At 52.9% G+C, this 22,925-nt stretch overlaps 1 protein-coding gene across 2 annotated transcripts; it reads right to left on the minus strand.

Annotated features, from left to right (window-relative positions):
- Window positions 1-813: 813 nt before the first annotated feature.
- Window positions 814-22,023, minus strand: PLEKHO2 (pleckstrin homology domain containing O2). Of its 2 annotated transcripts, none has more exons than XM_039865300.1 (6): window positions 21,882-22,023; window positions 15,870-16,019; window positions 11,183-11,299; window positions 7,119-7,223; window positions 5,696-5,794; window positions 814-3,785 (listed from the first exon to the last, which is right to left on the minus strand). In XM_039865300.1, the coding sequence occupies exons 1-6, from the start codon at window positions 21,888-21,890 to the stop codon at window positions 2,769-2,771; spliced, it is 1,497 nt and encodes a 498-aa protein (XP_039721234.1). In that variant the 5' UTR covers window positions 21,891-22,023; the 3' UTR covers window positions 814-2,768. The 2 variants fall into 2 exon arrangements, with proteins under 2 accessions (XP_039721234.1, XP_039721236.1); XM_039865302.1 differs by lacking the exon at window positions 21,882-22,023 and adding an exon at window positions 16,353-17,883.
- Window positions 22,024-22,925: the final 902 nt, after the last annotated feature.

The raw sequence follows: 22,925 nt of genomic DNA on the forward strand, positions 1-22,925 counted from the left end.
GAGAAGGCCCTAGTAGCACCTATGCAGTTTTCTGGCTGAGAATCCATAACCTCAATCTAATTATGAGGAAACTTCAGACAAACCCAAGTGAGGAATGTTCTATTTAAAGGGGGGGAGGGGAAGGAGAGACCGTATTCTTCAAAAATGTTCATATCATGAAAGATAAATGCAGGCTGCAGAAACATTTTAGATTAAGAGACAAAAGAGACATGTAATATCTGACCCTACACTGAAGGAGAAATATAAATAATATTATTAGGTAAAATGACAAAATTGGAATATGAACGATAACTATCATATCAGTGTTAAAAATACTGAAATTGACAACTGTACTATGGTTACATAAGAGAACATACTTATTTTTAGGAACTATACAGTGAAGTATTCAGGGGTAAGGAGCCATGACAACTAACTCTCCAATGATTCAGAAAAAAACTTGTGTTTATGTTGAAGAGAGAAAGCACTCAAAAGATAAACCAATAGAGTGTTCTCTGTGCTATTCTAATTCTCACAACTCTTCTGTTTGAAATTACTTCCAAATAAAGCTTTTAAAAATTGAAAAGTATTGTTCTTTATGACATGTAGCTGCCAGCCTATAAAAATGCATGTGTGGATGAAATTGGGGGCCTGGTTGAGTTTAGCAAAGATGGAGCATTGAGGGAGGGCCATGCCTCAGCCCAGCCTATGGGAAGGATGCCCTAGAACGGGGTTTTGCGGGCCAGTGAGGCCACTGATTATCCGCCCACCTTCTGCTTCCCTAAGGTCGGCCCTGGAGCTGGTCCCACACCAACAAACAGGCTTGCAGCAGAAAAGTTCCATAAAAAGGGATTTATTGCCAAACTTCAAGAAAGGCGCTTCATAAGCAGAAGACATGGAATGCCATCTTCCTCCAGGAGACAGGCAAGGTAGCACCATCCTCTTCTCTCTCCCCTGAAAGCTGGCTTCCCCCAGGGACCCAGGCTGCCAAGGCATGGTGACCCCATAGGAACCAATGGCATTAGGCCACTGAGGTGGCCCCAGAGCTACCCGTTCAGCCTGGTAACACTTAGAGGAAAAGGAGGCTCTAGTCCCTGGAAGCAGGTGACTTGGCTAAAGCTCCAGACAGCCCAGGCTGCTGGTGGGGGAAAGCTGTTCCCCAAAGGAAGATGGCAGGGGGCCACGTGACTATGGGCACCCGATGACATCCTTGCTCTCATACTGGACACAGATGAACAAGCAGACTGTGGTATGGGAGCCTAGTTTATCCAAGGAGTGTGGTTTGGGGAAGCCCATGGGGACTCACGAGCTATGACATTGCTGCTCATCCCCACCCCGGCCCCTCCTGATCCCTAGCTATTACTCTCAAGAACAAAGCAGAAGTACAGTAAAGAAGGCATTGGCCTGCATTGGCAGGCCTCAGTGGGCACGACTGGTGGCTGGATGTGGGGCAGTGGGGCAAAAAGACCAGGGCACGCGGCTGTGACCCACCTTCTCCTCTTTCAGTAAACAAAAGTGCACATGCAGAAACCCCCTGAACAGGCCTTTCAGGAGCTTCTCCCACTCCCGTAGATCCCAGGAAGAGTGGCTGCAACCCGCAGGGCCTCTGCACCTATAGGCACCACCCTCAGTCCAGTTGCTGCAGCAGGATGAAGACCGGATGTGCTCCCAGAGCCAGGGATGATGGGGGTGGGGGTGGAGGGAGGTGCCCTAGGGAGAGGCTCAGGGTGCAGGCACGGGCCAGGAGAAAATGCACCTTCCACTAGGAAGTTCAGGAGGAGCGGTCCTTCTAGGGCCTGAGCCAAAGGGGTGCGAGGAAGACAGGAGAGGGAAGTGGTTTCAGGCCCCAACATACCCCTCAGCGTTAGAAGAAATGACTGGGATATTGGACCTGTTTGGGTTGAGGAGGAACCGCGGAGACCCAGATATAAATTCCATCTGGGGAGGCACGGAAGTTGGGGCGGCTTCTCTTCTGAATGTTGATTTATAATGAATTACATGCAGGATTTTCTGATGTTGATGTCGGGGCTATTCTGGGGTTCACCTCTATAAGAATGTGCAAGGCTGGTCACAAGCTGGTTCAGAGGCAGGACTAGAGTAGGAGACACTGCGAGTTCCTCTTCCACCCTGGAGTCCTCTGGTCACAATTCACCAGAGGGGAAGGCCTGCAGAATAGGACAGGCCCAGAGAAGGAGCACACAGCAAATGGCTTTCTGACAAATGTCTCCCACTTGCCTTCAGAGGCCCTAGCTGGCTTCCAGGTCTCCCTTGCTGAAGGATGAACCCACAGCCTGGACCCATAGTCTCAGCAGCTACTCGGAATAGATGGGTGGAAGGGTTGGTTACAGCTTGAAGTTGCCTTTGCCATGAGGCTCTCTGCCTGGGGAGGTCGGACATGGAGGCTGTGGGGAACTCAGCTGTGCTCTATTTAGAAGTCAGGAATGTAAACTACTAGGGTGAGAAGCAGAGGTGATGCTACCCCAGAACTCCTAGGACTGTGCCAAAGCCCTGGGGCAGTTTGGAACAACTGTGTAAGCACAGAGGTTCTGAGTAGGTGCTCCCAGCCCAAGCCAGAGCCTGGAGGCCAGCCCAGATAGCCAGATAGTAACCCTGGATGGCACCTGGCATCACTGGCCAAGGCAGGGCAAGAAGGATACCAGGAGTCTCTATAGGTCCTGGCCAAACCCTGACATGCCCAATGGCTCTTTGACAGACTGAGCAGAAGTATATTTCTCGGCAAAGTTGATGAAACTGGGCCAGCTAGGAGGGACAGTGCCCTGGCCCAGCAGGCCCTAGGGTGCACTTCTCCTATAGAGGGTCACCAGTTCCTTCTGCTTCTCTTGTAGCCCAGGTGCTTCCTGGCTCAGCTCTCCCAGATCTCGGATTTCCTGTAGGACCTGGGTGGCCTGCCTCAGCTGCTCCACAGCCTGGCTGAGCAACGTCTCAGCATTCACAGGGGCCGGCTCATTGCCCAGCACCTTGTTCAACAGTTTCTCCGTCTGCTGTGAGGCCACCTTCACCTCCAGATGGGCCCGGTACAGCCGTTCCCCAGGCTTCCATGGACGCCGGGGGCCTTCCCCAAGCAGGTCCCCCATGGAAGAGCAGCGGGGATGGAACTGAGGGGGCTGGTCCCTGAGGGGCAATGCTGTGGACGTTGTTGCATTCTTTGGGGGAGTTCCTGGGGTGCCCAAGGCTTCAGATGGCTTGACAGGCTCAGGACTGTCATCCACACCATTCACTGAGACCTGTGCTGGGCCTGGGGCAGAGGTCTCAGAGGCCCCAGGACTCTGGACTGGCCCCAAAGCCTCCATCTCACCCATGGAGGCTCTCAGTTTCTCCGATAAGATCTTAGGCGGGGGTGTAGGGGGTTTCCTATCCTCCTTGGGTGCAGCCTCAGAAGTCTCAGAACAGGGTACCTGGGGTGGTTCTGCACTTTCAGGGTCAGGGGGCTCCTCAGGGCTGGGGTTCTCCCAGCTCACCTTCAGTTTGTCAGGCAGGACTCTGTTAGGGGGCTGCTCAGAGCCACTGTCCTTCTTCACTGCAGTCTCTGAGTCCTCTTGGCTCTCAGGGTGGGCCTCAGAGCTTGCCGAGATAGGGGTTGGGGCTCTCTCCCCTGCCGGGGTTTCCGCTTTGTCACCAAGGCTGGTCATCTCAGGTGCTGGGGAAGTCTTGGTAGGAGGCATGGGAGGCCGGAGTGCCTCCCGGGGTTGGGCTGCATTGACATTATTGCTGGGAGCAAAAACTGGAGGCCCACTGTCCAGAACATCAAGGTCCAGGCGCGAAAGCCCGTCAGAAGCTGCGTTGGCTACCTGGTGGGGAGCAGCATATGGGTGTCACCTTGGATGACTGGCCTTTGGGTCTGACGTGCCCACCGACAAGGGCACTAAAGCCCTCCCATCCAGGCTGCCCAGGTCCCCAGTCCCCCACTCTCCACACCCTCTGATGAATCCTCTCCTCTCCCTCACTCCTATGATCGTAGGCCAGGAAATCTGAGCCAGGGTGTCATCTTGGTGCCCCAGTCTGCTTCTTCTGTTCTTTTTAATGACAACTGTACTGGCTTGGGCAGCAGGCCCTGTTCCTGACCCCTTCCTGGCTGCGTGGCCTTGCTAGTGTCCTTTCTCTGCAACCACCCACCCAGAGTTTCCACAGCCAATAGGCAACAGGACTAGGACTCAAATATAGGTCTCCAGAGTTGTCTTGCACTCACTTCTGCTTCCCCTCCTTAGAGACCTCTGTCTGGTCCGCCAGCCTCACACCTAGCCCTCTGGCCTAGACCTCTCCAGTCCTTGCCTGCCCAGCTGCTCAGCAGCCTGTGCCCACTCTCCTCACACCGTCAGATGTGGCCCCAGACCACAGCTGACTGCCAGAGGGGAACAGCTGCGCCAAGCTGACAGCTGACACCAACCTAGCCCCAGGGACTCATAGGGACACCCTGCAGCTACATAGTCATGGAGACCCTCCCAGGGAGCCTCGGAGACCCTGGAGCAGGGCTGGGCAGTAGGCCTCTCCCAAGATCCCTTTGATGGTGGGAGTCCTGGCTAGGACCCTCACTCCCTTTTACATGTGCACAGGTGGACACATGGGATGAGAGGGCCTCCCAGAATTCTTCTCCAAGGGTCTCCCCTCAAAGGCTGGCCCTCCCCCAGCATCTCCTGGACCTCTCACCTCAGGCATTCCTTTTCTCTCTAGCTGTTTTAGTCGCTCCCTCTACAGGCTTTCTTCCTTCAGCTGAGACATGAACAGGCTGCCTCACCTCAAAACAAAGTCTCTAATAACCTTGTCCCCCTCCCTTCCTTTTCTTCCCTCCCATGGTACCCCCAGCCCAGCATCCCTAGCTTTGTATTCCCATGTCAACCCTTAACTGACTCCTCTGAGAAAATATGCTGTAAATGTCACCACCTGCCTTTTTCTCAGTCCTGCCCTTGTGACTGGCTGCCAGCCTGGCTGACGACCCTCAAGTCCTGTACCCTTCTCTCCCCAGATGTGCCACTCATCTCTCTGGCCTCCTCTTCCTTGGCTCCCTACTGCCACCCCGGTCCCCAAATGTTAGCGTTTGCTGAGGTTCTTTCCTGGCCTCCAAGACCTCTTTCCACCCACCATCTGCCCCCATCAGCAACACCAGTCTGAAAGGAAGCTCCTCCTTTACCCCTCCCCTTGCCCATACCTTCTCCTAAATCCCCTGTGCCCAGGGCCTCTATTTGCTCAGCCTCCAGTCTTGGGGGCATTTCTGACAACCGTCCCTCTGTTCAGTCCATCTCTCCCAGACCCATATTCAATCACATCACATCTGCCAGTTGAAACCGTTCCCTTCCTTCAAGGGTCAGCTCAAGCACCAGTGGGTCTTCTGGGGTCCCTCTTGCCCTGGCCTCCCAGAACCCTCAGTACAACACTTAGACATAGCTCTACTTGGAGCACGTCTTTTCTCCAGCTGGAAGCTGAGCTCTGAGAGGCAAGGAGTAGTCTCAGGGTCTCAGTTTCCTTCAAGCACCAATTCTGGCTAAGGCCAGTGTGTGGACTCAACAAGCACAGCAGGTGCATCTATACCCTGAACACATCTAACACGTGTGCCTTTACACACAGCTCCCCGCAAAACACTTGAGAAGCCCCAGCTCCAGAAGTCCTCCAGGAAAAGGGGTCTCTAAGCCTGGTTACCATCCTAAAGTGCTGGGTCCCAGGTTCAACTGACCTCCCACCTGTACTAGCTGGGGTAAAGTCTTACCTCCTTCAGATGGACTCTTGTAGGTGGCCGGCGCCGCTGGCCCCCACGCACCCGGTCCCGTGTCACATGCTCCAGGGCACAGCTCTTGTCCACCTTTACCTGGGAAGGAGAAGGAACCAGGTCAGTCCCCACCAGGCTTTGGGGGGAAGAAGAAATGCTCAGGCGTTAGCTCAAAGTCAAGGTCTGCACCCGCATGCTCACTTCACAGGGTCGAGCACCCTGTCGCTACCTCTCTCTTTGAAGCATCTCCCCATGTCCAGACCTGTTCTTCTCATGACCTCTACACTGCCTTTGTCATCTGCCTGCAGTCTGAGGCTCTCCCTTTTTCTGCAGCTGCCCTCTTTGCCTCAGTCTTCATGCCTGAATATAGGCTATCAGCCCTTTGCTCCTCAGCCTACTGTGACTTAGTTGGGCTTAGTTGGGCTTAGTTGGAGGCAGGGGAGAAGATGGCCCATAATCTCCTGGTACCTGCTTCCAGAATAGGCCTTGCCCTAACCCCAGTCACTCTCCCAGGACCCCTGGGGATATGCCTGGAAAGAGCAAGGCCTCTGCCCCTTTGGGTCAGGGGATCTGGAGAGTAGTAACTCTGTTCTCAGGATAAGGAAAGGAGGGGGATGAGGGTAAGGGTGAGTAATAGCCCAAGAAACCACAAAGCAAGATTCACAATACCCATAATATGTCTCATCACTGCTGTCCCACAAAATGGGGGCACTTTCCCCAGCTAGTGAAGGGTCAAACATGACTGTCACCTAAGACACGACATAGGAGCCATGGCTTTGAGTCAGGGGCCTTGGGAAGATTCGCTCCCCTTGGGTCTCAGACTTCTGCAATCCAAAGGCCATCCCAGGTGGCCTCTAGGTCCATTTTAGCCCAATTAGTTTTGAGTCAAAGACAATCTTCTATAGGAGATTTGCCACAGGGGACATCCTGATTGCCCCAAGCCTGATCATGGCTGCTGTTGCCACCATCACCACTACAGTACTGGCAACTGAGTGGCCATTGCAGACAGATAGGGAGGCCCAGGGTTAGAGCCAGACTGGCCTGGACTTCATAGCCGAACTGAAAAATGAGTTTTCTGACTCTCAACTTACCCCCCAGACCTCTCTGATCTAGGCCTACCTGCTGTTTCCAGTTGGAAAGGATGCATAGCTGCAACCAGTTAAATTCTCTACTCTACCGCTTTATGCATGTTTTTATTTAAAGTAAATTCACTTAATTTCCTTATACCTCAGTTTCTTCATCTGTAAAATGGGAACACTACTACCTAGTTGTGAGGATTTAATGAGGCGACAGCAGATGACCCAAAGTTTGTAGCAGTGACATAATCAAGGGCTTATCTGGGGTGTGGTGGGGCAGGGTCTTCTCTGAGATCACACACACAGTGAGAAAGAGACACAGAGCCATCTGCAGGACTGCATCGCACCTCATCAAATGCCTTGTTCTTGCCTCGGTTGATCCCTTCATTGAGGGCTTTGATCCAGGATTCCTTCTCCTCCCCGCTGGGCGCTTGGAATTTGATGTTACTGACCTGCAGGGAGCATGGATAGGGTGGATGGCAGATGTTTAAACGTGTTTGCATTTGGGGTCTTAAGGAAGCTTCCCACCCAGATCCCAAAGTTGAAAATCAAAACGACCCCCACAAGAGGTCTGACACCAGGCAGGGAGGGGAAGGTCCAGAGGGAAGGTGCTCCTCCCCTACGTGCCGTTGCCAGAGATTTGGATTAGAATCAGCCTTGCCCGGTGGAAAGAGCCCAGATCTGGTCTTGCCCCATGTGACTGACTGCCCTAGGCCAGCTGCCTGATCTTTGGGCTCCAGTTTTCTCTGTAAAGTAGGAGTAATCCCAGTCTCCTAGGACCTCTGATCTGGACAGAGGTTATATAATGAGGATGCTGAGGGGCAACTAACTGCCTCTTAGCCCAGCCATCAGGGCTGCCAGGGGCTCAGGAAGGGACAGTGTTGTATCCAGGCTCTTCCACTTACAGCTGGAAGACCTTGAGCCTCAGTTTCCTCATCTGTAAAAGGAAAACACCACATAACCTGCCTCATGGAGCTGTGAAGATCACTGATGGATCTAAAGTGTTGAATTAAGCTAGGCACAGAGTGAGTGCTCAGTAGTGGGAATTATCACCCTGGCCTTTCTTCTGGACAAAAAAGCCCCAGTTTCCTCATCTAGAAAAAGGGATAACACTGCCTACCACAAAGCAATGCTGAGGGAATTCAACCTGACTAAAGCCAGGGCATGCCATATAGTAGGTATTCGATAAATGGTAACTGAATGAATGAGCCAATAAATGAATGAACTGGCCCGAGGTTCCTTCCTTTGCCCTGTATTTGGGCTGCTGCCCACTCTCTGACCTCAAGATGCCCTAGTTCTCTGTCCAGCAGGTCGCCAGCCTGCCCATCCCCCACCCCGGTGTTAGATAGCACCTTCCCTCCCGCCCCTCTCAGTTATGTAACACCGCAGTCCGCCTGGCCCCCTCAGCATCCTCATTATATAACTTCCTCCTGGCTGCCTCCCTCCTGCTTCTCCCCACACAGGGCCCTGGGTCCCACCCACCTCCTCATGCCAGGCACAACCAAATGCTCATTTGCATGACCGGGGTAAATTCGATCCTGGCAGCAGATCTGCAGTTAAGTCAGAAACCCCAGGGCACCTTGGCAACTGCCTCTTAGCCCAGCCATCAGGGCTGCCAGGGGCTCAGGAAGGGACAGCGTTGTATCCAGGCTCTTCAAGGGCCCACCCAACCCTGTGACAGGGCTGTGAGAAAGGCGGACCAGGGCCAGCCCCTCTGAGTTCAGCTGCTACTCCTACTCATAGGCCTGGAGTTGGCGGGGCCCCTGCCTGGTGTAGGACTTAGCATCCCAGAGAGCTTGAGAAGCATACACTTGAACTTAGCAGTAGATGCAGCAAGAACGGAGCAGAGAAAGGACACTGGCCTGGCGTCAAGATCACAGGTTTCTATTCCAGTCCCACCAACCCTCAGTGGCACCCTGCATAGGTCTCTTCACTACTTGGGGCCTCAGTGGGACAAGAACAGACCACTGGACCCAATTCAAACTGTGGCCTTTCCCATTGGTCGGCCCACGTAAGGCAGACTGAAGGGAGTGTATTGGCCGAAGGGCTCCCCTACGAGAAGGAATACAAAGTTAAATGGGACCCAGCCTCACCCTTAGTAACCCTGTGATCTCTCCTGAATGAGCCAGGCATCCTACGAGGGTGATCAGAACAGGGACCAGCTGAATACCAAGAAGTTGCTCCTCCTGACTCACCCCCGCCCCATGTCCCAAAGAGCCACAAGCTGCACAGGTCCCTCCCCAAGTCCTTCCAAGAAGTCCCAGGGGCATAGGCCCTGTGAGGACCTTAGGAACTAACAGGACTGACCACAGGATAGGGCCACATGGACTGGGAAAGCGGGGAGGACAAAAAGACAGGGAAAAAGTGAGAGGGGGAGAGGAGGGAGGAAAGAGGAAAGGGCCAAGCTGTCTGAGACCAGCAGGGCAGCAAGGCCCAGCAGAGGCCACCCTGCTTCCTGGCAGAGTCTGCCTGTGACCTCATGGTAGGGATGAGGAGGCAGGGGGAGAGGGGCATGCAAGACACTGGAGTCTTTGTTTATTTGATTAGAAGCAAAAAACAGGCGGCTTCAGGACCAGACAGCCAGGGTCATGTGACCTCTTGGCCAGTGGGCAGCCTCACTGAGGATGGGGAACACCCAGGGCGACAGGAAAGGAGGGTGAGAGAATATAGGGGATGTGGTGCTCTGGGAAGCCCCCCACATTTGCCCTCTGGAGAGCCCCGACTCTCTGTGTGAGTTCCTGGGGTGGCAAAGATCAGAGGGCCCGTGAGCTGGAGTCAGGACGTGCTATCTTTTCACTGCTCTGTACTCTCCGCCAACTGCTCCGCAGCCCGTTTCCCTAACTGATCATCCTGTTCCCAGAGTCACCCAAAGCCAAACTGAACTCTCAGCAGAATTAGGGGATAGAAAAGAGGGTGTTGGCCAAAGTGGCTGAGAATATAGCTGCACAAACAGGTCTCTCCAAAAGTGATGTCTCACCTTGCGCTGGGCCCAACCCACCTAGCCTACCACCAGCTGATCCTCGGAGCTGGGGAAAGGAGGTGGCCCACAGAATAGCATGGACAAAGGACAGAGAAGCAAGGCCCCCTCCAACCCATGACCACATAAACTCACTAAGAGACACACAGAAACCCAGACAGACCATGGCCAGGTGAACACGTACCTGCACATAAAGAGATATACACATGCACACTGGACATATAGGAGCAGACCTTCATGCATAACAAACTCTGCACATCTCAAACACACAAACACAAATACATCGCCCTAGAGAGGAAGCAGTCCTCCAGGACAGAGTAGGGCTCTAATGCCTAAAAGACCAAAACATGGCACTCTTCCTCAAAGAGCCCTAAGCAGCAGATGTCAAGTGAAACCTTGTCCCAGCCTCATGAACACTACAAACCTGCCCCCACCCTGGGCACACCCCCAATCCCAGGGTCAGAGCCTTGCAGTTGATCCTTTGTTCCCACCCAGTGCAGAGCAGGACGAAAGGTTAGTGAGTAAAGCAGCATGGTCTCCTCCAGAGGACTGGGCTCCTGGCCCTGAAAGCTGAGGAAGAAACAGAATGGCCTCCAGCAGGCCCAGACCAGACCCACTCCCCAACCCCCAGGCTCTCTGACTCAGCGCCACTCCAGGAGGCTCCACATGACATGCAGAGGTCGGGACGAGGCGTGACCCAGCTGCAGATGGGCGTGAGCTGGCAAGATGTGCTGTACACGCCAGCCTAGAATCTGACTCCCTCTCGATATCTATGCCGTGTGTCAACACCCACCCAGACTCCCTGCCAGAGATACGCGGTACAAACAGCAAACTTCATCTGCACACACAGCATGTCTCAGGAAAAGAACTTCTCAGGCAAGAGACTTTTTCCAGCATCAGCCAAGAAAGGAAAGTACAAGGGGAGGAGAGCTGGGGGGGATGCACATCTCTGAGCACTGAGTCCAGGATGGAGGGTAGAGGGGTGGCCCACCCAGGAAGGCCTGGGATGAAGGGGAGGCCACACCTTCCCCTCTGGCCCAGACTATATCACAGTGTCAGAGGCCTAGTAGGATGAAGGCCTCATCCCTGGGCCTCCTGTGTCCAGGGTGTGGGAGAAGGCCAAGGGCCCCACCTCCCAAAGGCTACTTTCCAACTATAGCCTGGGAAGGAGGCTCCAGAGCCTGGAAGGGGAGAGGGGAGCAGAGTTCTCACCAGAGCTCTAAATACATCTCCTATCAACCAGGGGCTGGGGAGACAAAACGAGCAAAAGGTTCACCCTGCAGCAGCTCCGGGTTTGAGCCTCAGGGAACACTCCACAGAGAATGTGTAGGCTGCATCTAGAAGCTCAGCCTATCTTAGAGAGCCCCCAGGGGTGATCCTCCAAAGCAGACCCCAGCCTGGAGGGAGGTCAGGCCACAGTAGGCACAGCCCTACCTTGTTCCCTGGGGATCGCAGCAAGATAAAACGATGTTTCCGCTTAAGGAGGGCACGAAGGTCCTGGCACTTCTCATAGCTGCCCAGCTCCACTGTCTCCACACACTTCTGCTCATCCTGGGGAGGGAGAGAGAAAGGATATGAAGTGGTAAGAATGAGATGCACCCAGACACTTGAATACGCAGACCCCACCTCAGACCCTGATCCCACTCAAGTGAGGGCATCACTTGGTCAGGCTGCCAATAAATCACCAAGATGAGGTATAGCAAGTCCACGCTATCTGGAGGGACACCCTCAAGGCTCACCGTGCACATGAGAAATGGGGCTCATAGCCCAAAGGTGGGGAGCAGGGCTGACTCAAATATGCCTAAGGTCAAAAGAGGCAACAGAGGAAGCTGGAGAGGCTTAGAAAAGGGTGCCTGAGGGTCCATGCAGTCCTAGAGGCCAGGCAGAGATCTGTGGAAGAGGTATCTGGAAGAAGGAGCAAGTTATCACAAAATGAGAAAAGGCTTTCCAGGCAGAACCACAGAGGGAAGCATGAATGAGGCACGCTTGCGGCTACATGCCCTGCCTTTACCACAGTGATCCTGAGTTGACTTCTCCACCTGTATCTTCCTCTGCTGACCCTTGTCTTGGGGTGAGAGGCCACTCTCCATGGCCTGCACAATGAAGAGGACAAGGGTTCCTTTAAGAGCACCCCACACACACAAGGCTGTCATCCTGAGGCCTTATCACTAGAAAGGCCAGTGGCCAGGACAGTGGGCAGCCTCTTCTAGGCCACCCCTGAATGCTGACTGGTCTGCCTTCCTGCTCATCGACCCTGGCACCTGAGTGCTCTCCAACAAGCTGCCTAGGACAAGCTCTTCCATCAATGGTGGTCAATTGCTTCCTCTTCCAGGAAGACCCAGCTGGAACAACTTCCTAGATGTGGTACATTCTCACCCTAGAGACTTTAGGCAAGTAGCAGCAGGCGCTGGGGTGGGGTGGGGGTGGGGGGCATTGCCCTGGAGACTGGCCAACAAGTGAAGGCAACTCTTGCTGTTGTAAGTCATGCAACCAGCCAGCAAGAGCACCCACCCAGGGATCACCTCAGTGCTCTGCAGTTTTGGTGGAATATCTAGGAGGCAGTGACTCAATTATTTGCAGAAGAAATGCCCCAATTTCCCTCCATGATAATCTGCATATACAGTTGGCGCTCCATATCCAAGGATTCCGCATACACAGATTCAATCAACCTTGAATCAAAAATATTTGGAAAAAAAGTTACCTTGTTGCTGACCTAGATTATTTATTTCGGGTTTTTCCCATACTAAACATGTACAGACATTTCTTTCCTGTCATCATTCCCTAAACAATACAGTTTAACAACTATTTACATAGCATTTACATTGTATAAGGTATTATAAGTAAGCTAGAGATAATTTAAAGTATATAAGAGGATGTGTGTAGGTTATATCCAAATACCATGTCACTTTACATAAGATGCTTGAGCATCTGTGAATTTTGGTATCCACAGGTATCCTGGAACCAATCCCCTGTGGATAATGAGGGACTACTGTACTGAGAAACACTGACACTCAACAAGCACTCAGGTACCTTCCTGATTCTCCTGAGCCTCTCAATCGCCCTAAGAAAGCTAGTATTTGCCTCATTTTACAGAGGAAGAGAATGAAGCCTGGAGGTGAAGTGATTTGCCCTAGGGTCACAGACCCAAGTATAAGGGGTAAGGCCAAACTCAAACCCACATCCTCTGACTCCCAGGCCAGAGCTCTTCCCATCACAGCGCATTCCTCCCAGCCAGAGGCAGAGGCTTGGTAAGTGCCTTAGCAACAGGTTGCTCTACACTAGTGGTTCTCCAAGCATGGTACCTGGTCCAGCAGCAGCAGCAGCATCACCTGAGAACTTGTTAAAAATGCAAATTCTCAAGCTTCATTCCTCCTTAATCATAAGCTTAGGGGAATGGGATTGGCAATCTGAGTTTTAACAGCCCTCCAGGTGATTCGGATATATACAAAAGTTTGAGAACCTCTGTTCTACACCAGAGGTTCTCAACATTGGTGGCACATGGAATCCTTCAAAACTCCAATGCCCAGGCAACATCCCAGACTAATCAGGATCCCTGGGGGGGTGAGAGGGTGGAGTCTGGACACCAGTATTTTCCAAAGCAGATGACTATACAGCTAAAGTGGATTACCACTGATCTACCCTCTCTTCAGCACCTCAAGGAAAAGGGAACAGATGGCCAGGGTGACCTGAGCTTTCCCATCCAAATTCAATCAGGTGTCTTTTCCATTTTTGCCTCCACACATCTCTTTCCACCCCCTAGTCTCCAATCCCTTCCCGGTTCCTCCACTCAACACAAGAGATAGTAAAATCCATCTGGTCCAGGAAGCTCTGCTGCCCACTCCTATGAGCCCAAGCCATGGTGCTCCCTCCCTCCTTTGAGGTTGCTAATCCGCAAAGCACCTGCCGGGTGCAGGCACTGGACTAGGCACTAAGGACACCCTGCCATCGGGAAAAACAGTCCTAATCCCTGCTGGGCCATCTCTCTCTATCCTATGCTGCAAGTGTCTGCTCTCCTTTCTGTTCCGCCTACTGTGGCCTAGTAGCCCTCAAGAGGGATACATATAGGACCAGTTTGCTGGACTGAATGCCTGGCCCAGAGTGAGACCCAGGAAGGTCCTCCTGGGCATCCAGAGGAAGGAAGCTGCCTGGGAAAGGACACCCCATTGCAGAGAGCACAGTGCACCTGTCCCATGTGCACAGGCCTCCCCCAGCTGGACAACTACTGGCCCAGACGAAAAGTCAGCCCGTCTCTACCACCCAGTTCCCCACGGCTGCCTGACCTGGGTCTCCTCTTGACCTGAAATGCTGAATCATCTGGCCCTTCTGCAGCTCAGAAAAACGGATAAACCAGCAGACACTAGGCGGGGGCAGCATTTTTGGAACATCAGCCTCACTGACAGCAAGGAAACAGCCAAGAGCATTCGCACTCGCCTAGTTTCTTACATCAAGAAAGAGGAATTGAACTAATAAGCATTTCTCAATTCCTACTCCTGGGCCAAGCTCCCCACCCTTGAGGGCTAAGTTCTTGAGGCTGCACTGGGGTTTTTAATACTGATTTTGTTTTTAAAAGCACAATTTAGATTTTTCGTGTTTAGAGGATGTGAAATCCTCCCTGCATCCCAGCTGTGGCCAGATGTGGAGAGGCGGCCCGGGGCAAGTCTGGCAGCGCCTGACAGGCTAACAGCTGAGGGCCTGTCATTCAACTAACTCTTAGGCAGCTGGGACTGGAGGAAGCTGCAACAACGCCTTTTATTTATAAAAATATCCCTCTGCTGCCACCACAGCACATCCTCATTTGGGGACAGCAGTGGTGTAGAACATCTGGAGGGCTGTCTGCGCAATTCATCTCCTTGCCCTCCTCCAGCTGCCTCTCTGACACCTCAATTCAATGAGCCTGGGCCTCTGGCAGGAGAAACAAGGTACTTCTCAAGGGCAAATCCTTTAAACACGTAGATCTGTGTGCCCAATCTTTCTTGGCCTAGGACAATTATAAATTTGCCAAGGTACCATGAGGAATGCTGAGAGAGGCTGATGGGGAACAGGCAGGATGTCCCTTCCACTGCCAGGCCAGTTCTTCCCCATGTATTCCATCTGTCAAAGGCATACAGTGATAGCCCATTTTCAGTGGAGGGACCCTCTGATAGCCTCAACTCCAGAACACAAACATCATTTACAAGTAAAAGGCACCTTTCCTTCTCAGGTTTTCACCCAGAGCTTTGTCAACTCTTACTTAACACACAATTTTAGTTTCCTCGGTTATCCAAGTTCCAAGCCTGCTTAAATGAGAAGGGGCACAAGTCTGGAGTGGGAAGATGTGAGGACTGTGAGAGGCACAAGGACAGCAGCAGTGGCAACTGGCAGCTTCATATTAAAAGAGAAAGAAAAGCTGAAAAGTACAGTCTGGTATTACAAAACAGTCTGATGATAAGTGCCTCTGAGCCACCAAGGAAAGACTCAATTTAGGCCAGCGTCTTCTATTGAAGAAGGTAGAGAATATTCTACATATTTTAGAGGACTTCTACCAAAAGTAACTTTTAGAGTTTACTTGCTAGCACTGATGGGTGGAAAGAGCACTAGATTTGGTTCTAGACCTGGCTCCGTCATTCACTGAGAGGTGAATGTTGAACAGTCATTTGGCTATCCTGAGCCTCAGCATCCATCCCTGTAAAACATGACATGATGATCACCCTCATGGGACTGTCATGAGCATCATATGAGAGGTATGTAAGAACTCCAAAAACACATGAGCAATATAAGTATTATTTCTACATTCACTGCTAAATAGAGCAAGCTTCAGTTTTCTGGAACATTCACATATGTGGAACCTAGCCCAGGGACAGGAAGTTGCAGTGTAGGTGTACAGCTGAGGAGACACACATGCCCCTGTGCACATACGCTTCAAAGAGCCCCTTATCCAGGAGCCATAGACTTGCATCTAGAGGTATTATCTTTATGCCGCAGAGACACAGAGACGATCAGGCACTCACCCAAGTTTACACAGCATGGCAAAAGTAGAACACGTCTTCCAGTCCTGGTTCTGGGATCCTCCTGCTGGTTTGGGCTGCCCTCACTTTGCCTCCTGCACTAGCACCCCAACCTTCAGGGCCAGGCAAGTTCTTACCTCATTCTCATAGACCAGTAGCTGAGCCTGGCAGAGGAGCAGATAGCGATCTTTCCAAAGCCCCAAGAAGCCCCCGCTGCTCTTCTTGATCCAGCCAGCCTTGTCTGCCGTCCGTGCTTCCCGAGGCTTCTCACCCCCGTCCTTCATACCCTGTAAGATAGCACCAGGACATGCCATGAGAGTTGCCACCATGGGGCCACCTAGTCCATAAGCCATTCTAGGGATGTGTCCCTCTTCTGGGTACCTACTGATAGCATCCCATGTGAGCTTCCCCACAACCCCCAAGGCAGATATTCTTAATCCAGTATTAGAAATAAGGATAATAACAGCAGCAACAATAATAGCAGCAGCCACTTTGTATTGAGCCATCGCGTTACATTTTATACACATTTAACCCATATGACTACCCTCCGAGGCAATGGCATCATTATCCACATGTCACAGCAAACTGAAGCTCAGAGAGGGATGACATGCCATACTCACACAGCTGGAGGGGCAGAGCCAGAATTCAAACTGGGTCTCTGACCCCATGTTCTTCCTGCTCCTCCATTCTGCCTTCAAGGTGTTCATTCAACAAACCAACAAATGTTCTGAGCACCTATGATGTCACAGGTGGTAGTACAGACAGAGGGGAATAAAAATAATGGATCTCTGCCCTCATAGAGTGGGAAATATGGGAAGGAGTTGCTGGACAAATAAACACCAGACACAAACACATTAAGAAGTGCGAAATGCTATGAAGGAAACAGTGAAGGGGTTGGTGAGAGAGTACAGTGCAGGACCTGGTCCAGGCAGGAAGCCCAGGAAGGCTGCCCAGGGGAAAGGACATTTAAGTAGGATCAGAAGGATAAGAGGAGGCAGGCAGGCAGAGTGGTAATCTGCCTCTCTACCCCAACCCTTCTAAAGAAGCCCCTCTGTAGCCCCTGCATCTGCCTCAAAATAGGAGGCTTCTCTGCCCTCCTCCCAACCTCAGGCCAGGACTTTGGGGCAGCCATCCTATCTGATAAGGACTACAAGGACTATGCCTTCAACCAAAGGCTAGAATGGGAGGCAAACTCAGCCTTTCTCTGATACAGCTGCCCTCCAGGCACTGACATCTTGTGCCTCTTTATTACCTGCTTGGGTAGCTGGGTGCCAGGTGTATGCCTACCAAATGGGGTCAGATTCACTTCTGGTTCCCAGCACCTAGCACTGTTCCTTTACACATAATGAGTATGCAAGAAATTCTGTGAAATGAAAATAAAAATATACCCAATTTGCTACCACTTTGCTTCAGTGACTGGTACCCACAGTAGTGAGTGTGAAGGGGAAGGTAGAGGAGAGGGGGTCAAGAGCGTGTCAGAATCTAGAGGATGCTAGAAGGAAATTAGCACTAATTTTGACTACTTTGTAATTTACATAAAGCTCAAAAAGGGGCCCCAGTTAGAAGGAGCACACCTCTCCCCAGGGGATACTCTGTGGCCACAGCTGCCTTTGGAAGGACAAGCCCAGGCAGATGGAAGTGTAATGAGTTGTCAGGGGCTGGGTAGGGCACAGCCTTCCTGCTCTCTATTATGGCAGGGGAGCCCTAATTTGGTTCTCACTGTGCCCCTCCACCCCTGTGAACAGCACACTCTGTGGCAGTTGGGAGTCTAAGCTTTGAAACTCAAGTCACACTGACCACAGGCAAGTCATCTGATCTCTCTAAGCCTCAGTTTCTTCAGCTATGAAATGGAGATATTAATAGAAGTTGCAAAGTTTATATATAACTTCATTCGGGCACGGGTTTTTGTTTTGTTTGCTGCTACATCCTCAGTGCCTACACAGTATCTGGCGCATAGTAGCTGCTCAATAAATGTTGCTGAATAAAAATATGGCATATAAAGCAGTGCCTAGGATATCCTAAAGCAGCGGTCCCCAACCACTGGGCCGCAGACCAGTACCGGTCCGTGGACTATTAAGAACCGGGCCGCACAGCAGGAAGTGAGCGGCAGATGAGGGAGCCAAGCTTCATCTTTATGTGCAGCCGCTCCCCAGCACTAGCATCACCGCCTCAGCTCCACTCAGATCATCAGGCATTAGATTCTCATAGGAGCACTGGTTCCTGGTGCCAAAAAAGTTGGGGACCGCTGCCCTAAAGTTAGTAAGCGGTAGCTGTCCTTATTGTTACCATCGTCACTGCCATCCCCTCTGACTCTCAGGACCCTCTCTCCCTGGGCCTGGTTCAGAATTTAGAACGAGACCTTTCCGGGCTTAGCTGCTGGGCATCAATGTTCTGGGAGCTCTTTGGAATGTGAGGTGCCCCCTTCAGGTTCTCTCCCTAACTTGCAGATGACAAGAAAAATGGGGAAGTGGGATGGTCCCAAATGGTCTTCCCGGATGGAGGGTGAGGAAGTGGGAGACTTGCCTACAGGCCAGTTATGAGCCACCCTGACCCGAAGAGGAGACTTCAGGGCCCTTTACAAGAAGAGGGAGGCTGGATCCTATCATGCATCCAACCCCCACTCCCTAAAGCACCAGATCCTCCCCCATGGGCTGTGTGAACCACAGGGGCCTCCTCACCTCAGTGACCTTTGCAAGCTGGCCCAGGCCCAGGGCTGGAAGGGAAGAAGTGGGCAATGGGAAACCCCATCCCTACATTTCACACATCACACCCCTCCGTCAGCAACTGCAGCACTGTTGGCCACTTCCTAGGCCTGCTGACTCTTGGCGTCTCTTAAACAAGGCAGCTAGGTAGGCATGGTACAGCTTGAAGCTGCTGCCTAGGTCTTCCACTTCTGAGCTCCAAGCTCACCTTCTCTTTTCAGGGGCCCACCTACCATCCCATGGGATCTCATACCCCTTTCTCCTCCACTGTGACTCCCCCTGCCTGCCTCACCCACTGACACGTGAAAACTTCCTGCCAGCTGGAAGCTCCCAGTGATCAAAACTGAAACCTTGTGCTTTGACCGCTGTCCTCTCAGGGTATATAGCAGAGCAGTATCCAGTGAATAGCATTGCTGGATTAGCTAGAGAAGAAAGTCCAGGGCCTTAGGGAAGGATGGGGCTGGGATGAAACTGAGGCAAGAAGGCACTTTGGGATGGCGGAGTGACAAGTGAGGGGCTGGAGGCATGAACCAAAGCCCAAGAAACGGTCTCCATATCAGGAATCAGCCATAGCAATAGTAACATGAAGGGAGACCAGGCTGCAGGTCCCACTTGCCCGCCACCCTTCGCCCAGGCCCAATCCCTCCTCAGATACTCTCTCACCAAGGGGCCTGGCTTTGCCCCAGTATATTTTAATAAGTGGCCCCTCCCCCTTGGCAGGACTCACAGGGGAGGTTTTGTCCAGCTCAGCCCAGTTTCTCAGCATCCTCTCCTCTTGTTGACCAGCTGACCACTGTTTTTCCTGTTTCACCCCCTCCTCTCCCATCCATCCTCACTCAGGCCCTCCCCTGCCCACTGTAGGACAATCCTGAGGCACCCTTTGGCACCAGGTCACCTTCACCCTGCGCCCAGAAGGGAACAGGTGGAAAGCCACAACATAGGCCATAACAGAAGACAGAGGCCAGCAAAAGAAAACTTGTTGGCACCTCGCATCACAGGGAGTTTATGACAACCTTTGCACTTTTACTGAACCTAGTGATGCTCTGACCAAACTCTGCTAAGAACCCACCCTGTCAGAGACATGAGATGGGGCAATCAGAGACTGGAAGCACTGGCGGAACTTCCAGTCTGATAGGGACAACAAAGATCCTGAATAAGGGAAGTCCCAGGTTTGGGAGTTAGGTGGGCATCCCCTGCTTGAGAAGACCCCAGCTGGTTGGGAGATACATAGCACCAACCCAGAGATTAGCTCAAGGTCACAAAACCAGTCCTCGGACAGGACACTCACTGCCCTGCCTCTCTCTAGATATGAAAGGGTAACTGAGCAGCCTGGAACCACTGGAGGCCAAGCCAGGAAAAAGCATGACTGAGAGAACAGGGCAAAGATGGGAAAGCCTGGGTCCAGGGTATGCAACCTTACTCCAGCGGCAATACCTCACATTAATATTTGCAGTTTTCAAAGCTTCTGCACATATATCATCGCATTTCTGGATCACCCACCTTCCTCATTTTATAGGTAGGGAAGTGAGGCCTTGAGAACATAAGTGGACAGATGCCCAGTGCCCAGACCTACACTTCTTCACTTAACCTCAGCCTGACAGGAACTACCAATCCATTGCACAGAGGGGGCTTGGCATCAGGGTGGCCGGAGCATGGGAAGGAAGTTCAAAGCTGGGGGAAGATCTGAAAGCAGCCCTGTGGGAATGAAGTGATGAGGCCAGCCTAGGGTCATGGGGGAAAGCAGGTGACTATGATCTAAGAGGGGTTTTAGAGAAACAAAGATGGACACTGAGGCCTAAAGAAACAAGGGGATGTGACTGGGAGAAGAAATGGGAGGAAAAGAGATAGGGATGCCAAAGGTGAGGTAGGGGATAGGGAGCTCCCGGCTGTGTGGGGAAGAGGTGGACAAGACCTTAGATGGCTCAATTATGTGGGGAGCTTTCAGCACCTGAGAATCATAACTGGCAATATTAGAAACTCAGGACCAGAGAGAGTGCAGGGCTGGGCTGGGCTGGACAGGAGACAAACCATGGGCCCAGGAAACCCCAGGAGAACTTCTCTTAATTGGGGGCCAGAGCAGATCAGGAGATGGAGTAACCTTGTCCCACATCCTCTGGGAGAAGGGGAGGGGCAACAGCCAGACAGCGGAGCCCTTACAACAGAGGCCTGGGGCAAGGAAGGGCAGCCCCACCTCTGTCAGCAAGAAAACACAGCAAATCATAGTGGCCTGACTTTGCCCCCTACTTCCACCCACTCCGAAAGAAGGGGCCACAATCATACTGTCAGGATCCAGAGAGGAGGCCCTCAGGCCCTATATTTTATAGAAGAGGAAACACAGGCTGAGAGGGGAAGTGACTTATCTACCATCCCACAGAAACACAGGGCCTGGCCTGGACAGAACCCTAACAGCTCAGCTGTCCCTGGGCAGTGGCCCCAGGAAGTAGGGAGATGAGTACTGATGGGGACACAAGCAGCCTGGTCCACCCAGGACTCCCCAGTTGGCCAGGGTTACCCCAAAAGTGAAGGCTTCATCTTTTCTTTCCAGTCATCCAGGCACAGACATATCCTCTTCCCTTTGGCTTGGAGAGATAGAAGCTGAGAACCCCTCAGAGGACAAGAAGCAAAGTCTTCTAGACTCAGCAGATCCCTCCTTTAATTTATCCATTTCACAGGCATACATTAAGTATTTGCTGTGTGCTTGGATCATGGGAGAACTGAGTTTGCAAGTAAAGGGGTCACAGAGTGCCTGACCCCAACCCAGACCAAGAGGGTCCTGAGGGAAAAGAGGGAGGCTCAAGGGGCGCTGTTGGTCCAGGTGCCCAGCTCCTCCAGGGAGTCAGCCCTGCCAGGGGTATAGGGAAGGCAGGGGCCAGGATCAGCCCCTACATGGGCCCAGCTATGGGGCAGGTGAGAGGGTAGGAGGAAGGGGACTCACAGGGACTTATACAGGGGAGAAAAGAGGCCAGTCCTCCTGCCACCAGATAGGGTCACTGCCTCAAGATTCCTTGAGACAAGGATTCCAGGACTCACAGACACCCCCCGCCCCCCAAACACACATCCAACACAACACGCATACAATCTGCCCCTCAGGATGTGATCTGGTTGGCACGGGGAGTCAACGGTAACCGGAGTTCTAGACCAGCACACCAAGCCACTTTCGGCCAGAGCCTCAGTCTCCCTGTCAATCCAATGGGAACAATAACATGCCCACAGTTGGAGAAAGAAGCTAAAGAGATAATGAAGCTGGACGGGTCTTTGAAGTGCCGGACGCGATCCCTACCCCGCCCAGCCTAGGCTCTGTCTGGGGGTTGGGGTCGGGGTGATGTGCTGGTGTCTAGAGACCCGCAAGAGAGGGTCCGGCTGGAACAAGGGCCTGAGTCAGGAACCCTAACCGCCGTGAGCCGCTCGAAGACCCCAGCTCAGGCCCCGCGCCTGGCCATCCCTCACCTCCTCCATGGCGAGTCCGCTGAGCTCCGACCGATCCGCCGCTCCGCCGCTCACTCCCGGGGCCGCGCGAGCCCCGCCAGCTCCATCCAAGCCTGGAGGGGCGGCTGCTCCTGCGTTCTTGTCCTGCGAGCTGCCGGGGCCCAAGAAATCAGGGGGGGGGGGGGGGGAGAGAGGCCTGGGGGCTGGGGGCGGAGCCTGGGGGGAATAGTAGGGGCTGGGAGGCCCCGGTGGGGCGGGAAACGGGAGGGTGACTGGCTGAGGGAGGATTGGGCGGGGGCCGGGGGCCTGAGTCTGGACCCGGGAGCGGAGCGGGAGGAAGAAGGAGGGACAGGCGGGGTGAAGCTTCCCCTACCAACGGAGGGAGAGGGACTGGAAGGGGATAAAGGATGAGAGGACCAGGCGAGGGCAGGGGGAGGGGTTTCCGGCCAGAGGCGGAGGCGAGGGATGCGGGCGGGGTCCGAGGGCGGGGCCGGGTGGGGCGGGACCCTGCCAGCGCCCGAAGCGCTGGCGGTTTGTGCCTTTGAGGTCTCCTGACTGGACTGTGCTGGGGTTGCCCGACTGGGCGGCCTAGAGATGAGGCCACCAAAAGGCTCCTATTCTTTCCTGCCAGGCGCCAGGGCAGTGGCGATGACCTGGTCCTCTTCTCTCAGGAACCTCCTGGCAGGGCCGGGCCTGGAGCTTGAGTCTTAACCGGAGAGTAACGGGAAGACCTGAGGCTGGGGGACTGGGCTACAGAGTGCCTTTGGTGGAGGTTTCTGCCCTTGGCTCTCAGGGGTCCCCAAATGCAGAGTTCTCCAGCTTTCGTTGGGCATTGCTCTGAACTGTCCTCCTCACTAGTTCCAATGTCTCTCACCTCCATCCAGTGGTAATTTTACAGCCTTGACAACCCTTTCTGGGGAGTTCAATGTAAAGACCAGCAGAGAATGATGTTAGTTATACCTTGAGCCCTCATTTTACACTTAGAGAAACAGACCCAGAGAGTGAAAGTGACTGACTACATCCCAGCCTCCAGCACTACCATCCCCATTCTCTTCTCCCTTAGCT

The sequence above is a fragment of the Pteropus medius genome, unplaced genomic scaffold (assembly GCF_902729225.1).
Source record: "Pteropus medius unplaced genomic scaffold, Ma_sr-lr_union100, whole genome shotgun sequence".
Lineage (NCBI taxonomy): Eukaryota > Metazoa > Chordata > Mammalia > Chiroptera > Pteropodidae > Pteropus > Pteropus medius.